The 21,007-nt window shown below is 34.9% G+C and overlaps 1 protein-coding gene across 1 annotated transcript; it reads right to left on the reverse strand.

Moving 5' to 3' along the window:
• Positions 1 to 6,374: 6,374 nt before the first annotated feature.
• Positions 6,375 to 18,692, reverse strand: LOC127552350 (interleukin-36 gamma-like). Its single transcript, XM_051982907.1, has 5 exons — positions 18,566 to 18,692; positions 17,911 to 17,958; positions 17,028 to 17,204; positions 9,558 to 9,694; positions 6,375 to 7,124 (listed from the first exon to the last, which is right to left on the reverse strand). Exons 2-5 carry the CDS (start codon positions 17,933 to 17,935, stop codon positions 6,885 to 6,887), a joined length of 579 nt encoding a protein of 192 aa, XP_051838867.1. The 5' UTR covers positions 17,936 to 17,958; positions 18,566 to 18,692; the 3' UTR covers positions 6,375 to 6,884.
• Positions 18,693 to 21,007: the final 2,315 nt, after the last annotated feature.

Below are 21,007 nucleotides of genomic sequence, written 5' to 3' on the forward strand. Positions count from 1 at the left end.
AATTTTTTATTGATAGAACCCATGCCAGGATTCCTTGCACTCACTTCTGTCCCGATTTTTCCCCTCCCTCACTCCATCCCCTCCCCCAGATGGCAAGCAGTCCTTTACATGTTGAATAGGTTACAGTAGATACAATATATGTGTGCAGAACCGAACAGTTCCCTTGTTGCACAGGGAGAATTGGATTCAGAAGGTAAAAATAACCTGGGAAGAAAGACAAAAATGCAAGCAGTTTACATTCATTTCCCAGTGTTCTTTCTTTATGTAACTGCTTCTGTCCATCCTTGATCAATTGAGACTGAATTAGCTCTCTTTATCGAAGAGATCCACTTCCATCAGAATACATCCTCAAACAGTATCATTGTTGAGGTATATAATGATCTCCTGGTTCTGCTCATTTCACTTAGCATCAGTTTATGTAAGTCTCACCAGTCCTCTCTGTATTCATCCCGCTGGTCATTCCTTACAGAACAATAATATTCCATAACATTCATATACCACAAATTACTCAATCATTCTCCAATCGATGGGCATCCATTCATTTTCCAGCTTCTAGCCACTACAAACAGGGCTGCCACAAACATTTTGGCACATACAGGTCCCTTTCCCTTCTTTAGTATCTCTTTGGGGTATAAGCCCAGTAGAAACACTGCTGGATCAAAGGGTATGCACAGTTTGATAACTTTTTGAGCATAGTTCCAAATTGCTCTCCAGAATGGCTGGATGTGTTCACAATTCCACCAACAATGTATCAGTGTCCCTGTTTTCCCACATCCCCTCCAACATTCCACATTATCCTTCCCTGTCACTCTAGCCAATCTGACAGGTGTGTAGTGGTATCTCAGAGTTGTCTTAATTTGCATTTCTCTGATTAATAATGATTTGGAGCATATTTTCATATGTCTATAAATAGTTTCAATTTCTTCATCTGAGAATTGTCTGTTCATATCCTTTGACCATTTATCAATTGGGGAATGGTTTGATTTCTTATAAATTAGAGTCAATTCTCTATATATTTTGGAAATGAGGCCTTTATCAGAACCTTTGATTGTAAAAATGTTTTCCCAGTTTATTGTTTCCTTTCTAATCTTGTCTGCATTTGTTTTGTTTGTACAAAAATTTTTCAATTTGATATAATCAAAAATTTCTATTTTGTGGTCAATAGTGATCTCTAGATCTTCTTTAGTCATAAATTCCTCCCTCTTCCACAGGTCTGAGAGGTAAACTATCCTATGCTCTTCCAATTTATTTATAATCTCATTCTTTATGCCTAGGTCATAAACCCATTTTGACCTTATCTTAGTGTACGGTGTTAAGTGTGGGTCAATGTGGTGGCTTTTTTTCAAAAAGAAATAAAAATAATTTAATCATATGAATAAATGGTCTAAATCACAGCAGCTTAAACTGTGGGTGATGACCCTATGTAGGGTCATGTTACTGAATCTGGGAATTGCAAAATTATGATTTATTATCAATAAATGTCTGATTTGCATATTTATTTTATATACCTATATACCTAGGTATATAGTATAACAGTAGAAAAAAATTAAAAACCTTGCTCTAAATAATTATTAATTAGAGAAAGATAAATTAAAACACCCTTGTTTATTCTTTTATATTTGCCAGATTGGCTGAAATTACTAGGTCTATTTACAAAAATGATTAGAGAAAAAGGAAAAGAATCTCTATGTTCTAAAATGTTTATAGCAGCCTCTTTTTTTTTTTTTTTTTGTGGTGGCAAAGAACTGGAAATTGCAGGAATGTCCATTATTTGGGGAATAGTGGAACAAGTTGTGGTATAGGATTACAATGGAATACTTCTGTCCTATAAGAAATGATGAGCTTAATGATCTTAGAAAAACTTGAATAGCCTGGAATGAAATAAAAAAGAGTGAAATGAACAGAGTTGTGGGAACATCATATACAGTAATAGCAATATATTTTTAATTATTATAGCTTTATATTTACAAATATATGCATAGGTAATTTTTCAGCATTGACAGTTGCAAATCCTTTTGTTCCAACTTTTTCCCTCCTTCCCCTACCCCTTCCCCCAGATGGCAGGTTGACCAATAAATGTTAAATATGTTAAGGTATAAGTTAAATAAGGTATAAGTATACATGTCCAAATAGTTATTTTGCTGTATAAAAAGAATCGGACTTTGAAATAGTATACAATTAGCCTGTGAAGGAAATCAAAAGTGCAGGTGGACAAAAATAGAGGGATTGGGAATTCTATGTAGTGGTTCATAGTCATCTCCCAGAGTTCTTTCCCTGGGTGTAACTGGTTCAGTTCATTACCGCTCTATTGGAACTAATTTGGTTCATTTCATTGTTGAAGATGACCACGTCCATCAGAATTGATCATCATATAGTATTGTATTTGAAGTATATAATGATCTCCTGGTCCTGCTCATTTCACTCAGCATCAGTTCATGGAAGTTTCTCCAGGCCTTTCTGAAATCCTCCTGCTGGTCATTTCTTACAGAACAATAATATTCCATAACATTCATATAACACAATTTATTCAGCCATTCTCCAATTGATGGCATCCACTCAGTTTCCAGTTTCCTGCCACTACAAAGAGAGCTGCCACAAACAGCACATGTGGGTCCCTTTCCCTTCTTTAAGATTTCTTTGGGATATAAGCCCAGTAGTAACACTGCTGGGTCAAAGGGTACAGTGATATTGTTTTAAGAGAGACTTTGAGCAACTAAATCATTTTTACTGTTATAAATACCCAAATCTACAAAGGACATATGAAGAAAACTTTCTCTGCATCCAGAGAAAGAACTGATAAATAGGATAGATAGATAGTGATTTTACGTGTGTGTGTGTGTGTGTATGAGTGAATAATGGTAGCCATCTCTAGAGTGTGTGTGGGGGGAACTTATATAACCCCATATATTTAAGGACAGTAAGTTGTACATAATAAACTTGCAGTTTCATGTAACCTCCCATTCTGAGCTAACCTTTTGAAAAACTAGGCTGGATCAAGAAAGAAGCATAAAGTCATCTAAGAAACAAGAGTGAGTAGGTTTCCCAGAAGGAATCTTTTTGGTTTTTCTGAGGCAAGTATTTGGGTATTCTCAGGATAGACACTGCTCAGGATAGAAGTTCTGTGTCTCTTAAGAATCACTATTTTACATGGTTAGGTGGGTTATTATTTAAGAAATGAGATCTACTTTACTTCACATCTAGTGGATCTACCCACTGTGCCACCTAACCTAGAATCATGAATGAAGAGCTGGAAGATACCTCAGAGACCAGCACTGTCAGATGATCATAAGTGGTGAGACCTTGGGTGACACTTCCTTGAGTCTTAGTTTCTTCATCTATTAAATGAGAGGAATTAGTCCTCTGAGGTCCCTTCCAGCTCTTCATTCATGATTCCAGGCTAGGTGATATAGTGGTCCAGAGCATTGAACCTGAATTTTAAAAGACTTGAGTTCCAATCCAGCCTCAGACACATATTAGCTATATTCAAGTCATTTAATCTCTAGCTGCCTCAATTTCTTCGTCTATAAAATGGGAATTATGACAGCACCTACTGCCCAGAGTTGTTGTGAAGATCAAATGAGTTGATGATTATAAAGTACTTAGCACAGTATCTGTCATATACCAAACACTATATAAGTGTTAGCATAATACATATATATGCACACACATATACATATATATGGAAAGTCAATTGTTAAACATTTACCTCTGACTAGTTTCAGCCATCTACACTCAGAGAGAGAACAGTGGAAACTGAGTGTGGACCACAACATCGCATTCTCACTCTTTTTGTTGATATTTGCTTGCATTTTATTTTCTTTCCCATTTTTTTTTCTTTCTTGATCTGATTTTTCTTGTTCAAGACAATTGTATAAATATGTATACATATATTGGATTTAACATATAGTTTAACATATTTAACATGTATTAGACTACCTGACATCTAGGGGAGAGGGTGGGGGGAAGGAGAGAAAAATTTGGAACACAAGGTTTTGGCAGGGTCAGTGTTGAAAAATTACCCATGCATTTGTTTTGTAAATAAAAAGCTATAATAAAAAAAGATGCAGGCATCTATGGAAAAATAAATTATTTACATTATGATACAGAAAGAAAATGATTGTGATGTAATAATAAAATGCATTAATGAAACCAATTATTTTAAAATAATAATGAATGATGAAATAATGAAATGAATGATACCTCCTCCTTTGAACTCATACCTTAAGTAGCAGCTGAGCATTGTGAAGGGAGACTGCCTTCCCTCCAGTCTCGCTAAACAAGTCTCCCAAAGTAATTTGCTTAGAGCCAGGTATCAACCAGTTAGTCAGCCAACAAGCATGACCCAGTTAAGAACAGGGTGGTACATTCAGTCTGAAAGCAATTTTTCTCCCCTGATTATCAAGGAGACATAATTATCTCATTCTCTCCTCAGTCTCAGACATAATTACCTCATTTTCTCCTCAGTCCTTTCCTGATTAAGACTCTACAGCAACTGCAATTCAAGAAATAGCCAGAAGGTGGCAGAAATTCATCCCACAGGGGGAAAAAAAATAAATTAAAAAACAAAACAACCAATAAAAACCAGTCCAGACATCAAAAAGGGGCATATGGTAGAGAGAATAAACCGTAGAGCGCCCTAATCCTTTCCCCATGGACTTCTCAGTATTAACAGATGACACTGGCAGCTCTCCAGAGAATTAAGCATGGGCAAAAGAGACAGGGAGATAATTCAAGGTGCCAATGTAGGCACATGAGTGGTCTTGGTTAGGGAGTGTTACCTAACAATGGGTATTCCCTATCTGTCCGCTTTTTCCCACCGATTTCACTCTAAGCACACATATTCCTCATTTTCATGTTTCTTCTACCAGAGGATAAAGTGGTAGAAGTAGGGTTCTTCTGGCAGTAAGAGACTCCCCTTTTGGTCGGAGGTGCAGGTTCTTCATGAAAGAATTCATTAACCAGAAGAGTTTTAGGTGACAGAAATGGAAGTTTATTGTTGGATGAGAAGTCAGCTTTGCCAGAGAAATTGACTTCTTCAGTGGCAAAGTCCTATTAGAGAAATGGAGGCTCACACTGAGAAGAGAATGCCTTCTCAGCAGGCAGGAGTCCTGGCAGCTACACCAATGGACAAAGCATAGTCCTGCTTTGGACATTCTGCAAAGAAATGAGTAAATTAGAAACTTATTATATGATAAGTAGATCTTGGTGGGGGGTCTGGGACAGCCTGAGCTGATCAGACCAGGATCTCCCAAATGAAATTGCTCTGAAGGCTTTTTCAGCCTGAATTTGAATAGAGATTGGCTATCAATGGGGTGATTTGCCTTAGAAATGGCCCAGTTGGATGACACCACTTAACTTGTCTGGGGAAATATACTTCCCAGGTGGGCCCGAGACCAGAATAACCCTTCTTTATAGATCAAAATGGGACACAATTTTAGAGTGTTAATTTTACAGATTAAGAAGAACACAATTTCACACTTCTGTCATGGAGGACAGTGTTTAGCTGTATACATGAAAAGGGGAAGAAGCTTCCCTTATTATTTACCTTGATGTGAATCATAAGATGTCTTTTTTAAAAAAAAATTGTAGTTATGAAGTGGTATTGACTCAAATCATATCTTGATCCTATAGCAGTATAGGGAGAAATGATTGGATGGATAGAGAATGGGTCAACTTTAAGGAGAAAAGGGACCCAGAAGGAAAGTTTAGGAATACCCCCCATACAAAAACTCTTTTATGACAACATCAGATAAATCAGTATAATATGGGACAGTAAAGGCACCACCTCATATTTTTATAACACTTTTTAAATTTTTCAAGGCATTTTCATGTATCTCTCTAATCTCATTCTCTGAATACAGAGAATTTACAATTCATTTGGAGGATGTGAAAACTGAGGCTGGGAAAGGTTGAATAATTTGTCTTTGGATTCCCCTATTCCCTCCTGAGCAAACAGAGTGAATCACACAGCTAGTAAGTCTCTGGGGCCAGATTTGAACTCAGGAAAATGTTTTCCTGACTTCAGGCCTCATACTCTATGTGCTACGGCATCTCCTAGCTGAGATATAATTATCTATACATGTAGATATGTAGATATAGGTATATAGATATATTATATAGATACAGATATGTAGGGATAGGAATATCTATCTATATATACACATGCATATGCATATGTTTGCATGTGTACTTATACAAACATACAAATACACATCAATCTACATATAATATACATACATACATACACATCTATATCTATCCATATATATGTATATATGTTTTTATACATGTACACATACCCACATAATTTTAGGGAGGGTTTCCTGTTACAGTTCTAGATTTAAAGCTGCAAATGACCTAAAAGACCATAGAAATACAGAAACTGGGTCTCCAAAAGAGAGGTGATTTATTAAAAAACCATACAGTTAGTGATGGAGCTCCTTCCCTAATATGTCCTAAGCTAAGATTTTTCAATGGTCAATGAAGTGAGAGTCAATATGGTTGAAGGCCCTTTCAAGCAACTATAGAAGGGCCAGAATACTTAATCAGGACCTATCATGGTCCCCAGTGATTTTGCTAGCACTGATATATGTGTTACCAGGTGCTGAGAATGATTAGAGAGAAACCTCTCCAAATGCTATATCTGTGAAGGAGCAACTGTGAATGTGGGGTGACTCATAAGCGTGACTGTTCCAGTGCTTCTCAGCCCATTAAAGAAACCTGTCAGCCATCAGCTAGGTGAACTTGGGAAAATATCATGACTTCTCTGGGTCTGAATTTCCTCGTATGCAAAGTAGGAATTAAAATGCCAATCCTGATGATCTCACAGGTATAAAATGTGAAAATGAGATATGTTTGTAAAATGTCTTGAAAAGTAGAGAACCCTATGTAGAAATAGGGGCTTTTGATACAGGGGTTTCTATGTTTAAGTAGAAGGCAGTATTGCACTGCCCTCCCAAGTTGTGGGTCAGGGTAACAGGTTGGTTTTTGTTTGAAGATGTACAGATGAACCAGCCAGGGAAGGCAGCTGACTCGAGAGTAGAGGTGATACCAGTCTGATTCCGGTAAAAGAGAAAAGGTTTCACTGCTTTAGGTGTTTTGTACAGGTCTTTTATGCTCTTCTCCTAAAGGGCATAAAGAAAAAGTCTGTTAGTAGGTCTGCAAACAGATGAGATAAACCATTGACCTCACCAGTCCAGTATTTGATAAACAAAATGCTTGCAGACTAACTCCCTGTGTATCAGAAATTACTAGGAAAACTGAGAAAAGGTTTGGTAGAAATTAGATTTAGTTCACCAATTTCTACCATATATCATAGTAAGCTAAAAATGAATAAGCAACCTAAATATTTAGGATTATATCATTATAAAACTAGAATATAAAATTCCATATAGGGAAATATGGAGTACAAGCAATCATATGAAAAAAAAAGATCATTTCAACTACATGAAAATTGAAAAGCTTTTGTACCAACAAAATCAGGTTTGAACATCTTCTAGGTTATCTATTACTTCCTAAAATTTAGCAACATAAACTGACAATAATACTTCAGGTATAGTTTGACTAGAGCATACTGTGTACATCAGAAGTCCTATTTAATTTTTCTGGGAATTATGTCCCTAATAAGGCCTAAAGTATAATTTGGTTTGTGGCTTCTGTTTCACTCTGTTACTTCATATTGACTTTACTATTAGAAGCCTTCCTATTCAAGCACCTTTGAAAATAAGTTTAATTGATAAGTGGTCTTCTAGATTTAATTTGGGGAAGGAGAAGAACAAGGAGATTCTTTTTTCACTCATCTCTAGCCAGAAGTATAGGTCACAGAGGGGAAAGATACTCCCCAAAAGTCAAAGATTTAGGAGATATCTTTCTCTTACAAAAAAGCAGGAATACTTTAATTTAAAACGAAATACCTATTTGGAAAAAAGGAAATTATGCCCATTATGGGCTCTAACATCTGTTCCAGCCCTGAGGATTTGGGATTCTGTGGGGTTTTTTGGGGGGCACAGTTTATATCATAGAAGGTATGAAGTTTGCTTCCAACCCTCAAGAAGACAGTTGAGCAGCCCTGGATCCAAGCAAAAAAGGAGAAATATAGAGGTATGTGACTTGACTAGAGTGGGATTAGGTGAGACTTAAATTGAAGTCTTTTGAGGTCTTTCTAAAAATCTTCCCCTCTCTTCCTTCCTTGATGGTCACAGTAACAGTCTCTTGATTCTTTTCCTTCTTTTTTCTTCTCTAACTGATATCCAAGGGAACAGAAGCCTTCCTTCCTTCCTTCCTTCCTTCCTTCCTTCCTTCCTTTCTTTCTTTCTTTCTTTCTCTTTCTTTCTTTCTTTCTTTTTTTTTTTTTTTTGCTTTCTCTGTCTTACCTCCATTCTCTTAGGGAAGACAAAGCAGTAAAGAGCCTATTGGTTTCTAACTTTTTCTATTTTAATTAATCAAGAAATAAGCTTATATTGAACACCTACTTGAACATCATGCTCAACTTTGGAATAAAAGGATGGAATGCAAAGAAACAACACTCAACTCCTCCCTCACATTTCCTCCCTTTCTTCTAGAAGTTGGGAAATCCACATGGCCTTCCATGAAGGCAAATAAATTCTTTTCTGCAATAATTGTCTTATACTTTTAGAATTATTGTTAAAAATTCAATTTTCGTTCTATAGAACCCATTGTTAAAGATTCACATATTTATATTGAACATATATTGAATTTATAATATCTTCTGATTCAGAGAAATATTCTTGATATCTCAAATTGTACTGGATTTATTTTGAGGTCATTGTTGAATTATGAATTTCATCTGTACATTATGGGCTTCATGATTTCCATTAAATACTTTTCTCCTAAATGCTTTGCTTATAAGAGTGAATTTTTGTTTTTATTTTGTTTGATGAGTTCTCTAGACAGTCTACTGGTCTGTGAACAAATCTTGAGAGATTTGGAAGGTTTGATAGTATTATAATTTATTACAACTCCAAGATCTTTTTTAAAGAACTTGGATTTCAATACCAGCAGTGTCTTATAGTAGTCATGTGACTGAAGAAAAGTCACTTAACTTCCATTGGCCTCAGGTTTCTTACCTATAAAATGAAGGTATTATACTAGATGAACACAAAGATGTCTTCCAGCCCTAATTTATAATATTATGATCCTGTATTATGTTCATTCATGTCTCCTTGGGGGGAGGGTGCACCAGTAAGCAAATTAATTCTTAATGAATTTTATCATATTAGATTTTGATCATTGTTCTGACCTATCAAGACAAGTTTCTTTAAAATTATTGTTTAACAAATCATAGCCATAAAAAACTAGGTAGTACAGTGGATAGAGCACCAGCCATGAAGTCAGGAGGACCTGAGGTTAAATCTGGCCTCAGACACTTAACACTTCCTTGATGTGTGACCCTGCGCAAGTCACTTAACCCCAATTGCTTCACATACACCCCTAAGATACAATAAAAACAAACAAACAAAAAACTATTAATTATACAAGGCTGATACTTTGGTTTTTTTCCCCTCAAGTTTCACTTTTATCTATTTTCCACAACTTACCACCAATATTAGGTTGGGCTGTTCTCCATTCATTTTACAATGCAGACAACAACCTGATGCCTTTATGCCCACGTATATAGGCTCCCCCTTGTCTTTAGGAAGGGATTGATCTCTACAAGGTAATACCTCCAGAGTCACTGAAAATTGAATAGAAGAAAAGTGGTCAGGTCAATTATACAGATAGAATTACAATTATTGTAGCAATTAGTCATGTGGGGAAAATATAAAAGGGGGGAGAAAAACTACCTAGAGTTTCTGTAACCACTGGGTCAGTAGCTCACACATATGCCCTAGGTCTCTATGTATCTTCTTCAGAGACTTAATAGAAAAGGTCCTAAAATCTTGAGTACTTCTGTTCTAACCCCTATTTTTGTTCCCATCTATACAATTCCTGTGATTAGGTCTCTATTATGCATTAGTTATTCCTTCAATAAGCCTAAATTTTTTTTCTAACATTTTTATTTAAAGTTTTGAATTCCAAATTCTATTCCTTTCCCCCTCCTTTCATCCTCTTTCCCTGAGATGGCAAACAACCAAATATAATGTGTAGTTATATAAAACATTTCCATATTTGTACAAGAAGACACAACTGAAGGAAAAAAATGAAAGAAAGGAAATAAAAAATAGCATGTTTCAGTCTGTATTTGATCAATATCAGTTATTTTTCTAAAGGCAGATACCATGCTTCATCATTAGTCCTTTAGTACTGTCTTGGATCATTGTATTGCTGAGAATAGGTAAGTCATTTATAGTTTTTCATCAAACAATATTGCTGTTAATGTGTATAACAATTTCCTAGTTCTGTTCGTTTCATTATGCATCAGTTCATATTAAGTCTTTCCAGATTTCTCCAATCATCCTGCTTGTCATTTCTTATAGAATAATAATATTCCATTACAATCATATCTCACAGTTCAGCCATTCTCCGGTTATTGGGTATGTCTTGGATTTCCAACTCTTAGTCACCACAAAAAGAGTTGTTATAAACAATTTTGTACAAATAATTTTTGCCTAATATTTTGTACAATAATTTTTTTCATCGACTATTTCTATGACTGTTCAATACCACTTAGCAATTGTATTGCTGGATGAAAGATTAAATACAGTTTTATAATCCTTTAGGCATAGTTTCAAATTGCTCTTCAGAATGGCTAGTTCAGTTTACAATTCCATGAACAATGCAATAGTGTTGTAGTTTTCCCACATCTCCTCCGACATCTAACATTTTTCTTTTTTTGTCATATTAGCCATTCTGATAGGTGTGAGATGGTACCGTAGAGTTATTTTAATGTGCATATCTGTGATCAATAGTGATTTAGAGCATTTTTTATTAGACTGTAGATATCTTTGATTTAAAAAAAAAACTCATCTGTAAAATGAGGATAATAATAGCACCTACCTCCCAGGGATGTTGTGAAGATCAGGTGAGGTAATAATTGTAAAATACTTAACACAGTGCCTGGTGCATACAAGATGCCATGTTAGCTATTATTATGATGAGCTTTTATGAAACTAGTGTTTTGATTGGAAGGAATCAAGTTGGAAAGTACATCCAAGAGCTACATTCTTCTGAGAATGACCAAAGAAGGAGTATTATATCTGAATCTAGACATATACCAGGGAAGATCAGAGATGTTTGGAGGGAGAGAGTGAGATAGAAATAATAATATCATGATACCCCCTTCAGAAACTGGAGAAAAGAGCACAGAACCTCCATAGAACTACTGGAGTCTGTCTCCTCATACCCACAGATAACTTCTCCTTCACCTCCTCTGAGTCAACATACAGAAACAATATTTGACTCTTCTTCTCTACACAGAGATACATCAGGCCTTAGATCATATCTACCCATGCCCCCTTTGAAGCCCATCTATACATTTAGACAACCCATGTGGACATTCCTCTCACACATAGGTACCACCAACTTTCCAATGTAGGATTTGCAGAGAAAGCATTTTTGCTTTGCAGAGAAAGCCTGGTTAGAAGGTATTTCTTTGTCTAAGATTTCTTTCTATCAATGAAATAACAAGTCCAGTTCCTATTTCTACCAAACACACAAAAAATAAATTCAAAATAGAGCCAAAGTAATTTCTGGGCAAAGGGCATCAGTGATTGGATTGTACAGGATAGATATTCTATGAGAACTGTCCCTTGAGCTAAGTTAGAAAAGGAGCTAAATATTCTGAGGTAGTGGAGAAAGCATCCCAGGAAATGGGAACAACCTTGTAATATCCTGGGGATAAGAGTTGGAATGTCATTTGGAATGTCATACAGGGAAAAGCAAATAGCTAAAATGACTTACACATGAAGTGCATCAAGTTAGTAAGTTAAGAAACTTTTATTTTATTAAGTACCTATTATTTCTAGGCATTGTGCTAAAGAGTAGGGACACAAAAATTATAAAATAGTCTTTATATCAAGGAGATCATAATCTAATGAAGGAGATAATATTTTTTTAAAAACCATCTACACAGGAGAGAAGTGCATAATAAACCTAGAAAATGTGGGCAAGAGCCAGATTGTGAATGGCTTTAAAAACTAAACAGAAAAGTTCTTGTTTGATCCTAAAAACAGGAGAGAAAATATAAATTGGAAAAAAAGGAAAGAGTTATGTATGGAAGAAAGGTGTGGAAAGAAAATTAACAGCAAACCCATAGCCAAGAAACAGAGTGTCCAAACTTAGAACAGACCAAACAGAATAACTTCAAGAGAAAAAAAGACATACTAAATGAAAGTCAAAAAGTTCATACAATGGAAGAAAATGTAAAGTATCTTTTAGCAAAAATAACTGACCTAGAAAAATAGATCAAGGAGAAATCATTTAACAACTACTAGACATCAACCATTCTAGAGAACAAAATGGAACAATATCCAAAGAGCTATAAATTCAGCATACGTTTTGATCCAGCAATACCACTACTAGGTCTATATCCCAAAGAAATTTAAAAATAGAGGAAGCACCCAAATGTACAAACATATTTATAGCAGCTCTTTTTGTGGTGGAAAAATATTAGTCACAAAAGAGATGCCTATCAATTGAAGAATGGCTGAATGATTTGTGGTGTACTGTCATGATGTAATATTATTGTACCAAAAGAAATGAAAAGCAAAATGGCTATAGAAAAAGCTGAAAAAACTTATATTAATTCATTCCAAGTGAAGTGACCAAGATCAGGAGAACATTGTACACAGTAATAATAGTAATCAAATGTGAAAGATTGTTGAAGACAATGATCCAAGTCAATTCCAAAGAACTTATGATATGGAATGACATCCATATCTAAAGAAAGAACTCTGTGTACAAAGTGAAGCCTGCTTCTTCTCCTTCCCATTAGTTTTATGTTTCTTGCTTTTTATTGTTTAGGTATTTTTATTTTTGGTAACATGGCTATGATGGAAATGTGTTTTGCATGGAAAAATATTGATATTGAAGAAAGAAATCAGTGGACTTTCTGAAAGCTATTAGAAGGGGGAGAGACAATTGGGGAGGGGGAAGGAAGAAGAGAGGCAGAGAAAGAGTATCCTGTTTAATAAATCATGAAAATCATGAAAGAAAATTGCTCTCTCTTTTTTCATTTTTTAACATTTTTATTTAAAGAAAAATTATTTCTTCTCTTCCCTTTCTCTTTCCCCTGCCAGCTCCCTGAGATGGTAAACAATCAAATATAGATCATACATATGCAATTATGTAAACATTTCCATATTAGTCATTTTGTTTAAGAAGATGCAAATAAAATAAAAGATAAAAAAAGTGAAAATATTATGTTTCTGTTTGTATTCAATCAACAGTCAATTATTTCTCTGGAGGCAGATAACATACTTCATGATTAGCATTACTGACAATAGCTGTCATTCACAGTTTTTCATCGAGCAATATTACTGTTACTATGTACAACATTTTCCTGGTTCTGTTCACTTCACTATGCATCAGTTCATGTAAATCCAGGTTTTTCTGATATCTTCCCGCTTGTCATTTTCCACAGCACAATAATACTTCATTATAATGATATACCACAGCTTGTTAAGTCATTTCCCAATTGATAGGAATCCCTTCGATTTCTACTTCTTAAGCCATTGCAAAAAGAGTTGTTATAAATATTCTTGTACAAATAGGTCTTTTTTCCTTTTTTGCTCTATCTCTTAGAGGTAAAGAACAAAGTTCAAATAAAAATAATCTATCAGTCCCTTCCTGAAAGAAATCTTAAAGTGACTTTGCTAGGATTCCTAATAATCCTAGGAACATGATGGCCCAAATCCAGAGCTTCCGGGGCAAGGAAAAAAATATGAAAAGCAGCAAAAAAGAAAGAATTCAAGTACCAAGGAACCACAGTCTGGATCACATATGATTTAGCAGGTACCACTACAAAGAAACTGAAAACATGAAACACAATATTCCAAAAGGCAAAAGATACAAGCTTTAAACTTACCCAACAAAATGGAATATAACCACAAAATAGATAGTAAATTGGATCTTTAATGAAACAAAAGAGTTCCAAGGATCCTTGAAGAAAAGGCAAGAGCTTTAAAGAAACTCTGAAATACAAATATTGGAGAATCATAAAAAGACTAATGTAAATAACCAATTGGAAAAATCTTTTTAAAGGATGATATGCTTGTATTCTAATGGGAAGGAAAAGGATAGTAACAAGTATCCCTTAGAACAGAGATGTCAACAGGATGGAATAATTAGAAGGTATAAATAAAAGTTTATACAAACAAGGAAGGGATGAGAATAAAGTGAGCAGAATTAGGAGAAAATTTACACTGTAACAACAATAGTGTAGAAAGAAACAATTTTGAAAAACTTAAGAATTCTTATCAACAAAAGGATCAACCATTATTCCAGATGACAAAGATGTGAAATGCTGCCCACTTCTTGACAGAGAGGTGATGCACTGGATATACAAGAGTGAGGTGTATTTTTGGGTGTGGCCAATGTGGGAATGCATTTTACTTGGCTATGCATGTTTGCTGCAGGCTTTTCTTCTTTTTTCTAAGGGAAGGTGGAAGAAGGGAAAGCAGATCGTTGTTAATTGATAAAAATAAAATTTAATTGTGTCTTAATATAGATGGAAGCATACTTTTAAAACTTTTTTCTTGAGGGTTCTTGGGGGGGCATCTATGTTTTCTTTTCCATGACTTTTATGGAAATGTTTTACATGACTTCATATGTACTTTCTCAATGGCAGGAGGGAGGGGGAAAGAGAAAATCTGGAACTCAAAGTTTTTAAAAACCAATGTTAAAATTATATTACATGCAACTGGGCAAATAAAATATTAAATGATTATGTTCTTTTAAAAATCAAATTTAAGTTGTAAAAAAATTAAGGGGGAGTCATCAGTACTTTCTGAGCAAAAAAAAAAATGATATTATCAGACCTAAGCATAAGGAATAATACTTTGGCAGTTATATATAGTTTGGACAGAAGAGAGAATTGAATCAGGGAGTTAAATTAGAACAGGAGTTCTCAACCTTAAGTCTACGAATAGGATTTAGGCAGTCCATGATCCTATATGGAAAAATGATCATTTTTTATTTTACTAAACCTTAGCTAAAAGTAATCATTTTCTCCAATTATTTAAACTTTTTCCTACTAAGGGGTCCTTAGGCTTAATGATATTGTCAAAAATATTCATTACACAAAAATAATTAATTATGATAATACCATACTATTACCAGGGAGAGGGGATGAAAGCCTGAAGAAGGCTGATAGCTGTGGGATTGAAGGGAAAGGGGAAAAGGTAGAAGAGAGAAATGATTTAGTGATGGAATCAACAAGAAATGGCAATCAACTGGATCTGTATTCCAAAGAAATCCTCAAAAAGGGAAAAGGATCCACATGTACAAAAACGTTATTAGCAGCTCCTTTTGTGATGGAATTGGAAAATAAATAGATGCCCATCAAATGGGGAATGACTGAACAAGTTATGGTATATGAAAAGCAATATTATTGTTCTATTAAAAATTATGGACAAGCTAATTTTAGAAAGACTTGGAAAGATTTACATGAACTTATGCTGAGTGAAGCAAGCAGAACCAGGAATGCATTTTATGTAGTAACAGCAAAGTTGTGTGATCATAAATTAAGAAAGACTTGGTTCTTCTCAGTGGTTCAGTGATCTAAGGCAAGCTCAATAAACTTTATATGGAAAATGCCATCTGTATCCAGAGACAGAACGATGGAGACTAAATATAAATCAATACATGTTATATTCACTTTCTCCCCCCTTTTTCTTTTTTCTTTTTTTTTCCTTTTGTGGTTTTTTGTTCTGTTTTTTTCTACCAACATGATTTATAAGGAAAATGTCTTTTTTAAACTGGATGTACATGTATAACTGGAAAAATATTGTTTCATTGTGTGACTGAGAAAAATGAAAGAAAGAAAAATATACATAGGAAGAAAAAACAAGATATAACAGTGGAATATGGAATGATGGGATCCTTATAGATTATGAACTCAGGTAGTGATCTCAATAGAAACAGGGAAGTTGGAACGAGGGAGTGGTTCTCCACTGCCTATACTTTTTGACTCCCAAAGCTAGATACTTAATCAGTTATATTGGAGAACAATCATATTGTGTCATAAAGGCATTTCAGAGGATCACTGGCAAGTCCATGGAAGATTTCAGTGAGGTTTCTCTGGGCAATTAGAGAGAAACTGAGAATCTAATAATCATTAGGTAGCTATAAATAAATGGCTCCAGAGTGGAAAGGTAATTCAGTGAGAAAGCACTGGACCAGAATACAAGAGACCTGAGAACTAGTTTGGGTCTTTCCCAGCTAAGTATAAGCTTGAGCAAATTACCTAGCTCTTTTTGGGCCTCAGTTTTCCCATGCATAAAAAGAGAGGAAGGTGGGTGACTGTTGATGTTTTATCTATTTCACCAAATTCTTGTAAAATTTACAGAAACTCATGGGAGCATGATTCTCAAACAGTACAATGCTATGCAAGTAGAAGGACATTGGAATCACTGGTCACAAGGTTTAGGGGTCTAGAGAACAGACATCCCAGTTAGCATCCCCAGGGAAGAGATTGCATAGGACAGTGAGATCAGGATCTGCTGCTGGGATCACTTTTATGGTTTGCTTTCCCGTATTTCCCTTCATCTTGTACCTTTTACATTCTCTCTCTTTCTTTCTTTTGGAGAGGAATGAGAGTCCTATCTAGACACTGTCTTTGAAGTGTTTTCTACAGCTCAACTCATCGGAGCTTCTTCTCACTCTCTACTTCTATTTCTTGCTCCTTATTTCTGTCAAAGTATGCTTTTTGACTCCAAAAAAGGGCCAATCCACCTTTATTTCCCATTTCCGCACTGATGTATGTGGGAATTTCACCACCTCAGTTAAGCACAATAAATTACACATTTCTGGAAATTAAAGTGAAAACATTTCCATCCCAAGAAATCATTGTGAATAGAAGGTGGATTTTCCTCATAAAAAGAGACAATAGGAAGGAGTTTTTGACTCACCTGGGTTCACATTTTCTCCATGGGGAGTTGCTATAAGTGTCCCATTCTGAAGAATCCAGACCTGCTGATGGATGTCACGAATTTTCCCAAGAGAAGGATGTTCCACACTTTGTGACTCTTGATGATAGTCTGGACTTTCCTGCTTTCCTTCCCTCATATCACTTGGGCTGAGGGAAGCTGGAATAGAGGGTAAAGGTTCTGAGTAATCTTCCCATAAGAAATGAATTCTCCTAGTGTTCCCAAGTCTGTAGACAGAATGGATTGATGATCTTTACTCTCTTTTAGACCAAGACCCAGGGGAAAAGTGAGGGGAAATTCACAAGTTGGCCCATTGTGACCTCTATTTATGTGGAGCTTTTCCTAGAAATTCCCCAGGTGGAGCTCCCTCTGAAACTCTGCTATAATCCCCTCATAGAGATGGTCAAAGAGGGGACAATTCCTATTTTAGTCACATAATGTGATGGCTTTAAAAGCCTCACTTAGCCTGTTTTGGAAGTTTTATCAAAACATGGCTACTAGGTTCTTAGAATCAAACAGAACAAAGCAAAAAATCATCTGTATGATAGCCTTTAGCATATTTAGAGATGTCTTTGCCCTCTTTCCTTTCCTCTAATCTCTTCTCTAGGCTAAACACATTCTACTGATCTCTGTAGAATGCAGACTCAAGTCTTTTTATCATCTTAATTGTCTTGATCTAAACATTTTTCAACTTCTCAATGAACTACATTTATCTAGCACTTCTTTCCTTCAATAGGGTCTATAGTGAACTTTTGGGTTACAGCATTCACCTATTTTAAAGAGAATATCATTATACCCCAGAGTTGATTTGTAATTTGTTTCTGCAAAGGAAAAGTTCATGAGATCTCTGGTGAAGTTTCCTTACCTGAAGGCCCATCTTTTATTTCCATAGCTGAGTGGATCCCTGTAGTACCTACAGAGGTAAAAGAGTCAGTGATCTAAACAATTGAATGTAAAAGAGTACCCAGGGACACTCCCAAACAACCTCATCCTTGCTATTGAGTGATGAGGATTTACCATTAGGAAATTCAGAATGGGAGTTATATACCTTCTCCCAGAACATCCTAGAAGCCAGTATTGTTCCACTAAGGCTCTGCCGTTTTGTCATATCCTTTAAAAGAGTTGATGAACAACACCTCAAAAAGAAATGCCCATCAGTCATCCCTCCAATATTGTTTTTTGTTTCCTGAAAAACACATCATGTGTGTCTGTCCCTGGAGATCTCAAAGTTAAAATGATGACATTTTTTGCTAACTAGGCTCCCCTCTCAAGTCTCGAGTTCCAGAACTCCAAAGTCTTGTGGAATATTGGGACAAGTTGCAAGCTCCAGAAGTGGGGAAGAGACTACCCTTCTCCCCTTCCACAATGGTACTGATGAATGGAAAAATCTAGGTCATATTTAAACTCTGTGCATAGGCAGATCAAGCTCCTACAGGTAATTAGAGCCAGAGGAGCTGCAGTAAGAGAAAGATCCCTAAACAGCTATTTCTGTTCACAAGTTGAACCTGAGAAGAGAGTACCTGAACCAGTTCTTAGGGTCTTGAGGGTTTGAGCTGTATGTCTTTCAGATCCCAGAGGCCCAAGCAGATTCTTCTGATATTTCTCAGCTTTATTTATAAAAGCCAAGAGGACGACACTGTGTCTCTGCAGCTCTACACAATGACACAAAAGGAGAGCTATTTCCTGGTATCGTGGAATCCTGCAGAACAAGAATCCTTTGTAAAGAGAATTCTTGTTGTGCAAGTGGCTGGGCTGAATGGCCCCTGAGATGCTTTCCAACTCTTAGTATGCATTCTGGGGGGAGGTCTGGGCTTCCTAGGAGTGTGGGGTAGGGAAGATGTGAGCAATAAGTAAACAAAAGCAACTCAGTGTCATTGTGTGTTTGTGTTTTCCTGTTTTTTTTTTTCTTTCTTTCTTTCTAGGTTTGGACTGGATAGGTTGAATAGGGATAGAAAGTCCCTCATAAAAAATAAGATAGAAACCCCATAACTGAATTCTGTATAATTTTAATGACCAAATTTGCCCCCAGAGAAGAGATAAAATATATACTTTCCTTCTTCTTCTTCTTTTTTTTTTTTTTTTTGCAGGGGTGAGGGAATATAGTTGTAGAATATTATTACTATATTTTCTTGATCTATGTCAACCAAGTATGAAAATATATGTCATATATCTATATATAATATATATGTGCAGTATATACATGCATATGTGGTTGGTGTATTACTTTTTTAAAAAAAATCTTTTATTTCTTTTTTAGTCTTTAGTTTTTTTATCTATAAATGTATGTTGATATTTTATTCTTTATTACGTTCAATGGGTGAGGAAGGGAGTCAAATTTAATAAGAAGTGAAGGTTATATAAAAGCAAATTATCTCTTTAATACATTGAAGAATTTTGTTAGTCATCAAAGAGAAGCTCATTAGAAAACCCCACTATTCCCATTTCAAAAAGTGGTAACATTTTGCTTTCTCTCAATCTGTTTTAGTTCTATTTTTTAAAATATTATTCAAAGACTAGTGACAGATATTTAGCAATAATAACCCCATTTTTTTGGTGACTAGAATTCATCACATATAGCCAGATATGTTTCTACCATCTCCTTTACTGTGAATTTTAATTTTATATTATTCCTTGTTCTCTTTTTCCTAGAACAAAGGTCATCCTCCTTGATGAAGACAAAATAAAGTGGGATTTGAATAGTTCTGTCTTCTCTTCACTAACCATCATCAGCATCTCTGTATTTGTCATACTCTAGACATTTGTCATAATCTAGACATTTTTCTTTCCTCAATCTAGCTTCAAAAATCTTTCTTTTTTAAAAAAAATCTTTTGCTCCTTTCTGGACTTTTGTGCTGCTGACCCCATTCTTAGTGTCATAATTTGGTATTCATCCTCACATACCTGACCTTTTTTTCCATTTTCTAGTTTGAAAATCCAAGCTTTTTTTCTTTTTTTCAAGAAAAGCATAGCCAAAATATTTTAAGAATACACAAATGTAGAAAAAAGCAAGTTCAAAAGGAGAGGAAGACTACCAGGAAAGTTTTATTACTGTCATATTAAATTTAATATATATATTTTAAAATTCTATGTAATAGAAATTCAAAGTGTCATCTACAATTGTCTTTTATTATTCTTCATATGTTAAAATGTTCATTTTATATTTAAGTTAATATTTTTAAAAGAAAATTTAAGTTAAATAATAAAGAAAAAAATCAATAGAATCTAAGGAAAAACAGACCAACATTGCAATTTTGTTTCTATGTTAAATTCAAATTTAAAAACATACTGTAAATAGCTAAAGTTTATGGTTTCTTATACAATTTTTGGTTCTTTTGCATGTTGAAATATTCATGGTTTTAGTGATTATCACATTCATAATATTTTTTTAATTCAAATGTTTTTCATAATTATTCCAATTTAAAGTAACTTTAAAAAGTAAATGTTATGCCTTTCTAGCTTTGACTCAGTTGAGGATCTTTTTTTTTTCCAACAGGGAAAATAAAGAACATTCTAGGATAATGGAATTTGAAAATTAAAAAAAAAACTATATTCAAAAATGCATTTCCTGGGCATCCAGAGATTCTCTTTAGATGACTTCTACCCCTACTCCCTCCCACTGTTTTTTCTTTTCATTGAAATTGTTTCTATTTGAATCTTCAGAACTTTATTCTTGAGACTTCTCACCATTCTTGGATAAAAGTCCCTTGTCTTCTCTGTACCGTTCACAAGTACTGACTTCAGATTAGTTGCTATCATTATAAATAACTTGGAGAGATATGAACTAGATATACAATTAGATAAAATGGCTAGAATTTAGTAGTCTTTAGAGATTTCAACTCAATTTGAAAAGAAGTATGTGGTGGACAGATCTAAAAATCTGTTTAACATTATACTATTTAATATTTTTTATCCATGAGTTGAGTTTTATCCATGAGAAGCAGTTGCTTGTTTATCATATTTAA

The sequence above is a fragment of the Antechinus flavipes genome, chromosome 2, assembly GCF_016432865.1.
Source record: "Antechinus flavipes isolate AdamAnt ecotype Samford, QLD, Australia chromosome 2, AdamAnt_v2, whole genome shotgun sequence".
NCBI lineage: Eukaryota > Metazoa > Chordata > Mammalia > Dasyuromorphia > Dasyuridae > Antechinus > Antechinus flavipes.

Coding starts and splice junctions, on each gene's coding strand:
- LOC127552350 (XM_051982907.1), bottom strand. CDS start 17,935: ATGGAAATAAAAGATGGGCCTTCAG. Junction 17,205..17,910: donor AATAAAAGATGGGCCTTCAG/GTAAGGAAACTT, acceptor CCTCTATTCCAG/CTTCCCTCAGCCCAAGTGAT. Junction 7,125..9,557: donor AGCCCAACCTAATATTGGTG/GTAAGTTGTGGA, acceptor TATGCCCTTTAG/GAGAAGAGCATAAAAGACCT.